Source organism: Macaca fascicularis, chromosome X (assembly GCF_037993035.2).
Source record: "Macaca fascicularis isolate 582-1 chromosome X, T2T-MFA8v1.1".
In the NCBI taxonomy this organism is placed as follows: Eukaryota; Metazoa; Chordata; class Mammalia; order Primates; family Cercopithecidae; genus Macaca; species Macaca fascicularis.
Genome location: NC_088395.1, coordinates 21,979,533 through 21,991,882, shown reverse-complemented (window position 1 = coordinate 21,991,882; position 12,350 = coordinate 21,979,533). Strand labels below are relative to the sequence as shown.

The following is a 12,350-nucleotide window of genomic DNA, read 5'->3' as shown; positions in this document are numbered from 1 at the left end:
CGCCTGTAATCCCAGCACTTTGGGAGGCCGAGGCAGGGGGATCATTTGAGGTCAGGAGTTTGAGACCAGCCTGGCCAATCCCGTCTCTATTAAAAATACAAAAAATTAGCTAGGTGTGGAAGCAGGCACCTGTAATCCCAGCTACTTGGGAGGCTAAGGCAGGAGAATCACTTGAACCCGGCAGAGGTTGCAGTGAGCCAAGATCACGCCACTGCACTCCAGCCTGGGCGACACAGCAAGACTGTGTCTCAAAAAAACAAAAACACAGAAAGTAACATGCCTCCATTCTTCAGAGCATCCCTATCTTACCTAAAACACCATATGGTGTTTCTTAGATTGGCTACTCTAAAAGTCTTTTCCCAACCTTTTCTCCGTTACCTGTGTCCACTGTTGAAATGGAAAACCAGTTACTCACTTGCCCAACGTCCCCGGTGGTTAGGAGTGGCCACGTGACCCAATACTACTCAATAAGAAATAAAGGGAAGACATCTGGAGATGTTCTGGAAAGGTCTGTTTGTTTTTCCTAGTAAAAGAGTTAGACACATCACTGGCCCTTTCCCCTTCTTCCTGCTCTGACACAGATGTGATATATGGAGCTGTGATGGATAACCTTGCAGCCATGAGTCATCAAACATGAAGTCAAAAAGCCAACACACTAAACAGAGTAGGATGCAAAGATAGGAAGAACGTGGGCCTTTGACAACACTGTTAAACAGCTGAGCCAATGCCAACAATTACCTATGTCTAGACTTTTGTCATGTGAGAAAATAGGCTTTAAGTTTCTAAGCCACTGTTGGAAAGATGTTTTGTTCCCTATAACAGAAGGCATCCCAATACACAGACAAGGGATATTTTATGTGATTGTTGACAAAGACGATGATAACCAAGACTGAGAGTAGGCTTTACAAGACAGAAATGTACACACAGATGAAATCCAATCCCTCCTAAAATGACCAGTTGAGAGAAAGTTCTCTGGATAGTTTTCACCAACCTGGGGAATCATAGCACTCAGTTCAGAAATGTTCATTCTGTTGTACATGGCCTCACTGGTTCGGTTTTCATGAGGAATCATTATCTGTTGGAAAGAGATTTTGGTTATTTTTTTTTTCAAGTGAACCATTTCTTACTGTATGATTACTTCCTACATGTGCCAAAACATCTGCATAGTATTATAAAGTTTTTCAAGGCTTTGGTGTGGTGCCCAACTTCGAGGGAGAGAAAAAAAGACATAACTTTAGGCAGGATTAAGAAAATAAACTTTCATATCCTCCTCTGCATCAAATATTGTCCCCAGCACAAAAAGAACTACCCAAAATCTCCCTCCCAATCTATAATGTGGATGGGCAAAATCTATTGCTGGCTCAATTTTGACAATTAAACTTAAGTTGGACAATTGAGGTAAACATCGCACTGTCACCTGTGGTCTCCAAATAATGATCTCAATATTTCATGAACCATCCACTATCCCTTCATCTCTAGGGGCAAATTTTCACTGATGAACACAAGACTATCTGGATGCCACTCTTCCCCGTGATCATTCTGTCAACAGCTCATTCCCTCATTTCCCCTTTTGTTTCTTTGACCTTGAGATTTCCCTAGCCCCATTGCTGGGAGTATGGATCCAGTCACTGCCTATTCACACATTTCAAAACCTGCCTCTCTCCAGCCCTGACTCTATACTCTTTCCATTCCCAATACTCATGCTCTTGGCCATTTGGCCAACACCAAATCTGAGCTTCTAGCCTCCACTATGTTTAACTTAAGAAGAACAGCAATGATTATCTTCCTGAAGGATCATCTTAATCACTTCCATTGACCAGCAGTAGCTCCCATATCCACCCTTCAATCACGTCACGACTTTGCCTTCCGGCCTTCTATCATCTAATTCCCTTGCATTAAACTTGCCACATTCCCACTGCACACATGACTCTCCTACTCTTACATCTCCTATCCACCATCACCACCTCCATGGTTTGAACTATGACTCAGGACTGCCCAAGATTCACTGCTTCTAGCAAGCCTTTCCAATTACACTCCACTTGGTTCCAATCACAAGGGCTACTCCATCAATAAGACCTCTCCTTGTGCACACATCTCTCCAGCTGGATTGGCTAAGTATATGCTTCCATGGCTGTATTTACAAGGACTTATTTGTGCTAGACTGGACTGTCTTGTCTTCTCAGCTTCAGAAGTTTCCCTAGGACTACATATCCCACTAATTTTGAAAGTACCTAGTGATGTGTAGTGTAAGATATGGAGGTAAGCATTACTAGCAGTGATTTTTCAAGGTAAAGATTACAGAGGGCTTACTGGCAGATATCTGCCCCCTCTTTGCTAAATGCTTCAGTGTCCTTAGCTTCCCTCTCTTCACTCTCCACAGGAGAGACCACACGTAACTTACAAACAGCCTCCTGGCTCTGTGTGAATCATTGCCTCAGAGAATATCCACACTCCTCTTCCACCAGCCCCTCCTCCGCCCTCGGAGTCTCACAGCCCCAAGTTGGAGACCTTTGGCCTCAGAGCTGTTTTCAGCTCTTTGCCAGCCACTCCCCTCCACACAACAGATCTGTCACTTCATTTAGCCTCTTGACAATTCCCAGTCTTGCCTCAGCCCAGCTGTTTTTAGTTCCCTTTTTGGTCCAAATCCCTGGCTCAGGGCAAGGCCTTCCCTGCTGTTTCAGAGTTTTAGTCCAAATCAGAGTCCTGGGCCTCCTATGTGCCTGCAAAGAGAATTCAGGCAGACTCTAGACATGGCTCAGAGGCACAGTCATGGACCTCGAGACACGTGCAGCAGTCTTCACAGTCTTCAAAGGTGACATGCAGGAATGAACTTCTTGCACTACAAGTAGGAGTTTGGAGAGAGCTGTACACGAACATCATCACAGCAAAGACAGAGAGACCAATTCCTCCTTACCCTTATCCTTCATCCCTACTCCCATACCTCAACACACCACCAGCACCTCGCCAAACAAAACCAATCAACATTTGGACTCTTATTCACCTTGAGATTTTTACTAACTTCTCTTGTGGAAGATTTCCAACACATGTGCAAAAGTTGCTTGGTAAAAAGTATCATTTTCTTTCACTACAGGGTTTCCCCAGAAGCAGATTTTACCACATTTGTTCCCTCTTGGCCTAGGAACATATAGAGATTTTTATACTTTGTTTCTTCTAGAAAAAAGTTACTCCATAAACAAAGCTAACCATTTAGGAGTTCTCATTATTTTGCCCATAAGTTTGTTTTTACATCTTTTTGTCTCTACAATGAGGCAAAAAGAAGTTAAGGTAATTTACACAGACATGTAGTTCTGTGTCATGCATATGACACAATGATATTCATTGAAGTAGCGCAAGAAAAGAATGAAAAAACAGGGGCAGATACAAAGTAATACCAGAAAGGTCATTTAAAAACGTTTACCAACATGTCCTACCTACTTCTATATCAACTTTTATATCCCGTATTGGTGGACAGACTTCCCTGAGCCCAGAACTTAAGCCAGAATGACTCTGAGTGGGGATAGCATAAAACATGGACTGGATTAAAAGCAACCTTCCATTCAAGCCAGATTACTAAGGATTTATTAAACATCTATCTTCTATTTAAGCCAAACATGAGTTTCTCCAGGAAAAACGGTCAGAGGGTCTCTCTGCTGCTATTCTTTGGCCACAGCTGAGCAACATATGGACACTGAATGGGCTTAAACCAGGGAGGTGGAAGGAATGAAGAGCTCTTCTGTCACAGTCCTTCTTGTTACTTCCTAGAGGCAATGCTACTAGTTCTACCTTAGGCCCAAAGGGCAATGATAGAAAATACTATTATTTGATTGCAATTTATATTTTCATTCAGGATATACTGCCTTTAATATACGGAAAAGAAAAGAAAGTAAAGGAAAGAAAGAGATTTTCAGTGAAGACTTACCTCAGCTATCTTAATTTCTAATCTAAGCACTGACTTCATGTCATGCTCTGCTCTGGAACTGTTAGCTCCTAAAAGCACGGCAGTATCCACCATGAACTTGTAAAGGGCGTCCCGATACTGTAAGAAATAAAGAACAAAGTGACCATGACAATAGCTTATTAGAAAATATGTTTCGGAGACACGGAAGAGCAGAAATAGCAGGCGGAAATAAATGTCTTTTATTTTCACTCTGTACTCAAAGTACGGTGCAGGCATTATGCAATACCAGCCACCCACATAACACTTTGGGAGAAAAAAGAGTGATGGCTACTTGGGTACTGTTTCCATGACAGACAGAGATGCCCAGCCATCAAGCATCAAGAGAACTAGTTTTCTGGCAACCGTCGATATTATGGATACATGAAATAACTCCAAATGAGACAAGAATAGAAAGTTAAAGGTCAGATGTCCTCTTTCCAGACAAGTGAGGCTTTAATAAAATAATGGGAAAGAACTGTTTCTAAAAGCAGGAGGCCTGATCCATAAAGAATGGTGGGAGGTGTGATTCATTCTCTTGCAACTCAATTTACCCACCTTCACACTAAGAAATAAAAGACCAGTGACAGCAGTCCTGTGTCTTTTCAGTTTTTTACAGTTTTCACAAAGTTCTGCTCCCTAGCTCAGGAAAAAAAGGAGAAAAGAGAGGAACGATGATGTGAAATCTAACAAATAGCAAACATAGAATTTCCTTCCTACATACTCATAAACCCATTTTGGGGCTACTCATATGTCATTGGTTGGGGCGCGGGTGACTTTACATCATGGGAATTAAAGAACTGCCTTAGGCCCACCTCTCATTTCAGACGTATTTGTGAGATCTCAACGCACCAGGTATTAAATGACCTACTTCTCATGCATTGGGAATAAGATTTACTAACATATACCTTGCTTCTATAAGCTATTCTTACTATGTGTGTGACCTTAGGACCTATATGGTACTTAGAATATAGCAGGCCTTTAATAAATATTTGTTGAATCAGTAAGCAAGCTTTGAAAATAGTCTTAAATAGGCCAGGTGTGGAGGCTTATGCCTGTAATCCCAGCACTTTGGGATGCTGAGGCAGGCGGATCACGAGGTCAGCCTGGCCAATAAGGTGAAACCACATCTCTACTAAAAATACAAAAAAACTAGCTGGGCGTGGTGGCACACTCCTGTAGTCCCAACTACTCGGGAGGCTGAGGCAGGAGAATCGCTCGAACCCAGAAGGTGGAGGTTGCAGTGAGCCGAGATTATGCCACTGCACTCCAGCCTGGGCAATAGAGGGAGACTCCGTCTCAAAAAAAAAAAAAAAAAAAAAAAGGAAAGAAAGAAAAAAAGAAAATAGTCTTAAATAGAAATAATATTTTGCTATTCCCAGTTCAATTCAAAACAAAACATATTTATTGGCCGGGTGTGATGGCTCACGCTTGTAATTCCAACACTTTGGGAGGCCGAGGTGGGCAGATCACTTGAGGCCAGAAGTTTGGGACCAGCCTGGCCAACATAGTGAAACCCTGTCTCTACTAAAAATACAAAATTAGCCCGGCAGGGTGGTGCATGACTATAATCCCAGCTACTCGGGAGGCTGAGGTTGCTGAGAATCGCTTGAACCCAGGAGACATAGGTTGCGATGAGTTGAGATCGTGCCACTGCACTTCAGCATGGGCAACACAGCAAGACTCTATGTAAAAAGAAAAACCAAAAAACGTATTTATTGAGTACCTACTCAAATGTACAAGGTGGCTTAGTAGGCCCTCTGTGCATATGTTAGGAAAGAGTGGTACAGACAAAAATATAATAGGTGTCTGGTTCCCAAACAGTGAGGGAGATAAACATGTAATTATTAACTATAACATTAAAGACATCAAAATAACTTCCTTAATAAAGCTGCTACATGCTTGGAAACTGAAGAGCTGCAGAGAAAATCTAGCCTGGAGAAATTGGGGACATAGCATTTGAGGGAGACTGCTTCCGACGCAGTGAAGAGTCCTGTGAGGTAGGTGATACGGTTTGGCTGTGTCTCCACCCAAATCTCACCTCGAATTGTAATAATCCCCACATGTCAAGGGTAGGGCCAGGTGAATATAATTGAATCATGGGGGTGGTTTCCTCCACATATCCTCATGGTAGTGAGTAAGTCTCATGAGCTCTGATGGCTTTATAAATGGGAGTTCCCCTGCACAAGCTCTGTTGCCTGACACCACATAAGACATGACTTTGCTCCTCATTCACCTTCTGCCATGATTGTAAGGCCTCCCCAGCTATGTGGAAGTGTGAGTCAGTTAAACCTCTTTCCTTCATAAATCACCAAGTCTCAGGTATGTCTTTATTAGGAGAGAGAATGGACTAATACAATGGGCAAGCTGCTTTTGTTGGGGGAAGAACAAATCCAGATGAGATGGGAAAGATGACTTGGGATGAAGTCATGAGGCAGCCTTGAAAGCCCTCTAAAGAATTTAGACCCTGTCTTGGGAGCAAAGGCATGCTGGGAGCAGTGCTTTGAGAACGGAACTTGCCAACTGGTGCTAAGGAGGCAATGTGATGAAGGAGAGGCAGTAACAGTTAAAAGGCTACTTGTTGTAGCCAAGGCAAGAGTTAACAAGAATCTGACCTATAGTAGTCAGGATAGAAAAGAGAGACCAAGGGGATGGAAGAGATATTTTTAAGGTGGAATCACTAGGACTTGACTGATAGGTTATGGGGGAGATGATTTTGAGCCTAGTTGCTGAGACTCCATGAAAACCAGGGGTACACCCTCCCCCACACTGGCAAATGTTCACTCTGTCTACTTTTAGGAAGGTAAACTTGCCAACCCTCTTTGACGAGTGTCCTCGGCAAGAAAGCTGCCCAGCATCTTAGTTAGCTTCCCTCCAGAGCCTTCTATGTATAGAAGTTAGTAACAGCATAGACCCAGGGGACCTAGGTCTGAGGCTTCTCTGGAAGTTCAATAAATTTTCCAAAATAAATTGAAAGTGTCAGAAATGAACCAGCTCTTTCCAATATTCAGGAAACTGCTAGATTTCTAAGCCAACCCAAGAAGTCTAACTTGATTGATCCTTTCTGATTCTTATTAAACCTTCATTAACCTGGAACACCTGTTAAAAATATAGATTCTCAGACCCTACCTCAAGTCTACTAAGTCAGACTCTCCAGAGCTGTGACCCAAGAAGCAACATTTCATGAAAGACTCCCAAGTGATTCTAAAGCAGTACAATTTGGGAACCATTTGTCTCCTGGGTATCCCTTCCGACGCTTTATTTCTGCAACTGATAGTGAGTTCTCTGCACTTCTGAGGAATGAATGACTGCAAGCTCATTTCTTTGTTATTTCATTTGGGCCTGCTGTCTCCCAAGCTAGATAATAAGGGCATTGAGTACTGAGACTTGTACAGCCTTGATGAGCAGACTTCTAGAAAGACAGGGAGTGGAATTTATCTGTCTGAATAAAAGTCTTCCTGTATTGGGAATATGGTCATTGAATAGCCACACTGCTCATTTCCAATAAAGCAGCAGTGACCTTAGAACAAGTAATGGACCTGATAGCAGTCTGATAAGGCACATAGTTGAATATGAGTAAAACTTACAGACTTGGCTTCTGTACTGTTATCAAGATAGTCTTCCCTCACGGCTAGGGAGAGTGTTGCTTGGTCCAGCTGTAAAAACAAAAACAGAAAGCATTCTGCTAGCACTGTAAAGTCTTACGTACCATGTTAACAAGAGTGATGAAATCGTCTGCATCCCAGCCATATTTTGAGCTCATGTCACCATTACAAAAAGAATTCAGTACACTCAGAACTACATGCAAATAGGTACTTCGGCAATGACCGATACAATAAAGTATCAGAGACCTGCCCCTGCTTTTCTAATTTATGTTTTCTAAACCTTTTGAGGTCCTATCAACACTGAGTAACAACAAGGCTATTTCAGTTGGAATAGATCTTAGAGATTATTAGCTATTCCCCCTTATTCAATGGAAGGAGAAACAAAAGCCAGATAATTGATGTGACTTTCCCAAGGTAACATGATTGGGCAGAGCTCAGACTAAAATCATTGTCCCCAATCACCAGATCCAGTATTTTTCCCATTGCAGTATTTCGCAAAATGCCAGTCTGGATGGAGTTGATTAACCAGACTTTTCCAACTCCTTATCTCTAAAATAACATATGGCATTGAATTTTTTTTATTTGAACGGAATCAAGTAATAATTTTGTTTTGAGAAACCTTTGCAAATGTTAGAACCCTCTCTGGAAGGTTTAGGATAAGTGATAAAAACACACATGATAACCAGACAACTAAATAAGTAGAATTATGGTGATAGAAAAGTATAGTATAAATTCTTGAATTAAAACTTTCAGCACCTTAGGCTGGTGTGGTGGCTTACACCTGTAATCCCAGCACTTTGGGAGGCCAAGGCGGGTGGGTCACTTGAGGTCAGGAGTTCGAGACCAGGCTGGCCAACATGGTAAAACCCTGTCTCTACTAAAAATACAAAAATTAGCCGGGTGTGGTAGCGTATGGCTGTAATCCCAGTTACTCGGGAGGCTGAGGCAGGAAAATTGCTTGAACCTGGGAGGTGGTGGCTGCAGTGAGCCAAGATTGCACCACTACACTCCAGCCTGGGCAACAGAGCAAAACTCTGTCTCAGAAAAAAACAAACAAACAAAAAAAACAACTTTCAGCACCTTGAAGGTAAAGAAAAGAAAGAAGACAGTCTTTTCAAAGAGTGTGCTAGAAAAACTGGACATCCAGGCCTTGTGTGGTGGCTCACATCCATAATCCCAGCACTTTGGGAGGCCAATGCAGGCAGATCATTTGAGGCCAGGAGTTCAAGGTCAGCCTGGCCAACATGGTGAAACCCAGTCTCTACTAAAAATACAAAAATGAGCCAGACGTGCTGGCACACACCTGTAATTCTAGCTACTTGGGAAGCTGAGGCAGGAGAATCACTTGAACCCAGGAGATGGAGGTCGCAGCGAGCTGGGATGGCGCCACTGCACTCCAGCCTGGTGACAGAGTGTGACTCTATCTCAGAGACAGAGTGTGACTCCATCTCAGAGAAAGAAAAGAAAAACTGGACATCATAAGCAAAAAGAAAATAACCTTTTACCCATACCTCACACCTTATTCAAAAATTAACTGAAAATGAATCATAGCCCTAAATGTAAAACCCAAAACTATAAAACTTCTGGAAAAAAAATATTGGGAAAAATTTTTTTTACTAGGAGTTAGACAAAGAGTTTTTAGACATGACAATAAAATCACAATCCTTAAAAGCAAAAATTAATAAATTAGACTTTATCAACATTGAACAAATTTGCTCTTGAAAGAAATTTAGGCTGGGCGCGGTGGCTCATGCCTGTAATCCCAGCACTTTGGGAGGCCGAGGCGGGCAGATCACGAGGTCAGGAGATCAAGACCATCCTGGCTAACACGGTGAAACTGCGTCTCTACTAAAAATACAAAAATTAGCCGGGTGTGTTGGCGGGCGCCTGTAGTCCCAGCTACTCGGGAGGCTGAGGCAGGAGAATGGCGTGAACCTGGGAGGCGGAGCTTGCAGTGAGCCGAGATTACGCCACTGCACTCCAGCCTGGGGGACAAAGCGAGACTCCGTCTCAAGAAAAACAAAAAAAGAAACTTAACAGAATAAAAAGACAAGCTACAGAATGGGGAAAATATCTGAAAATCACATATATGACAAAGGATATGTATCTAGAATACATAAAGATTCCTCAAAACTCAACCATAAGAAAAGAAACAACTCAATTTAAAATTGAGCAAATGATTCTAACAGACACTTCATCGAAGAACATATGAAAATAGAAAATAAGCACATGAAAATATGCCCAACATCATTAGTCATTAGGAAAATGTAAATTAAACCTGCAATAAAACACTACTATAGATCTGCTAAAATGGAAAAAAAAAATCTGACAACTGCTGGTGGGGATGTGGAAAAGTTGAATCACTCATGTATTGCTGGTAAGAACGCAAAATGGCACAGCCACTTTGGAAGGAAACCAATTTTACAGTTTATTATAAAGTTCAACATACATTTACATAAGAGCCAGCAATCCTACTTCTAGGTATTTATCCAGGAAAAAAATTTAAAAGTCACACAAAAACCTGTATGTAATTTTATTCATAATCACCCAAAACTGGAAGCAACTCAAATGTCCTCCAACTCATGAAAGTATAAACTGTGGTATACAATGGAATACTACTCAACAATAAAAGAGAATGAACTGATACAACATGGGTGAATTTTACTTAACATCCTGAAAAAGCCAAACTTTACAGGAACAGGGAACAAAGTGATGGCTGACAGGGTTTGGGCATGAGGAGAAGGTCTGACTTAGCAAAGAGATAACATGAGGTATTTGGGGATGGATGATGGGACTATTCTATTTCTTGATTACAGTGGTGGTTACATGACTCTCTGCATTTGTCAAAACAGACAGGTACATCACAAAAAATGAATTTATGTAAATTTTAAGATACTTTAAAAACATTTCCAGTACCTTCTCTAAATCTACGGTTTATTCTTTCTTGAGTATCATCAGCAACTGACTAAAGATAAACAAAATGAATCTCAAGAAGAGTAGATTTTTCCAAATTAAATCTCTAATTCACACATTAAACATTAAGCCAAAATAAGAAACAAAATCTAAATAACAAATTAAAAATTAGTAGTATCTGAATAAAAACTGAATCCTACATGCCCATACCATTAGTTTATATGACTTTAAATTGTTTTGATCCATCTCCTCCAACTTCTTTTTCATCTTACTATAATCTTAAATATTTTATTCTTAAATACATAAATTTGTATAAGATTATAGTTTTCCATGAAACTGCCCTTAATATACAACAGATTTTACAAAGGCCACGTTAAGAATTAGTGATATTACGAAAAATTCCAGGAAAAACATAACTCTTGTTTCAAGGGAAAAAAGGCACTTTCAAAACATCCATCTTGTCCGTGTATACTGCTAAAATCCTCTAATTATTTTGTCCAGCCCTCTCTAATTGGCCTGAAACAATGAAGTCACAATTCTTCCTGGCTTTGTCCTATTGCAATTCCCAATGTGCCACTATTTCTTCCAAAAATTAAGCAAGCCATGATCATGAAACACAATATTATGATTAAGACACTTTGGCTTTCCATTAAATTTGGACCACTTGAAGAATCTTTTGAGCTTGAGTCTCATAGGAAAAGAAACTGTGTAGATACTATCAAGAAAGCCAAAGTTTCTCTCTCGTGAAATAAAGTTAAATCCACTTATTGTGAAAGTTTAGATAATTCAAGTGAGGTTACCAGACCTTTTATAAACTTTCAGATTGTTATGGTTTCTAGGGAACATTTTAAACACACCAACCAACAAATTGAATAAGGTCAGTCAAATAAATCTCATTAGAAACATACAAACTGTTGAGGCAAAAGACTTTCTCATGAAGCCATCAGGACACTGTTATTTGAGATTTTTTAAATCCTTGCATTTACAACTGATCTGAATACTGTAAACAAAAAATAAAATATGTTTTTTAAGGAAATCCAACACATTTAACTGAAAAATATAAATGTTTTCTCCAATTACAACTGGCATTCCAGTGATAATAAACCTCAAGTTAGAAGACAAAGTAGTAATACAAGAAGAAAGAGCTTACAAATTATGAGGTAGGAAATGGAGTCTGGACTTCAGGTTTCAAAACGGTGGTGGAGACAGAACCTGGCTTCCCTCCCCACCCCAACATATACACAGGAAACTAAAAACAAATATACAGCACTAAGATTCTCACCAGCAATATCCCAGAACTCAAATATAAAGATGAATCAGTTGCTGAGGCCACAGAGAAGTGAAAAAGCTCCAAGCAAAGGAGAATCAAATTTCTCTATGATGCCCTTCCAACCAATCTGTCCAGCAATAAGCATGCAGAAATTTTCCCTGACTCATAGTTTCTACACTGGAAAAACTGAGATCAAGGTGGACAACCAGCTTCCCGACCATCTTGGGTTCTTTGACAGAAGACCTGCTCATACCTTAACCCACAGAAGGCATCATGAATGCCTGAAGGGAGATATATTCCTAAAGACAGCAAGAGACAAAGAGGGGAGATGGGACTACCATACCCAGCCCTGGAAACTCTGCTCCATAACTTGGTCAAAGGAGATACCAAATCAGAGTGGCTATTCAGCAGCATTATGCTAGAGGAGGCTCATTCCACAGGTCACCTGTACACCAACCGCCAACCAGCTTTTCCACACTGCCAGGATATCCTCTTTAGGATCTCCCCTATATCTGGACTGGGAGTGCTCTGATCTTTGGCTAGAGTCAAAGCAAACGTAGGTTTAAGGTGCCATTTAGTGCCAGAAAAACAGGCAAGGACCTAGTGGAGACATAGCAATATATTGCCT

The 12,350-nt window shown here is 40.9% G+C and overlaps 1 protein-coding gene across 1 annotated transcript in view; it reads right to left on the bottom strand.

Annotated features, from left to right (window-relative positions):
* Positions 1-12,350, bottom strand: part of PHEX (phosphate regulating endopeptidase X-linked) — a 231,379-nt gene that overhangs the window by 164,722 nt on the left and 54,307 nt on the right. Inside the window, exons 6-8 of the mRNA XM_005593167.5 lie at positions 7,522-7,590; positions 3,920-4,036; positions 992-1,075 (exon numbers count right to left, since the gene is read on the bottom strand). Coding sequence (XP_005593224.1) covers positions 992-1,075; positions 3,920-4,036; positions 7,522-7,590 — 270 coding nt within the window. The remainder of the gene's footprint in view (positions 1-991; positions 1,076-3,919; positions 4,037-7,521; positions 7,591-12,350) is intronic.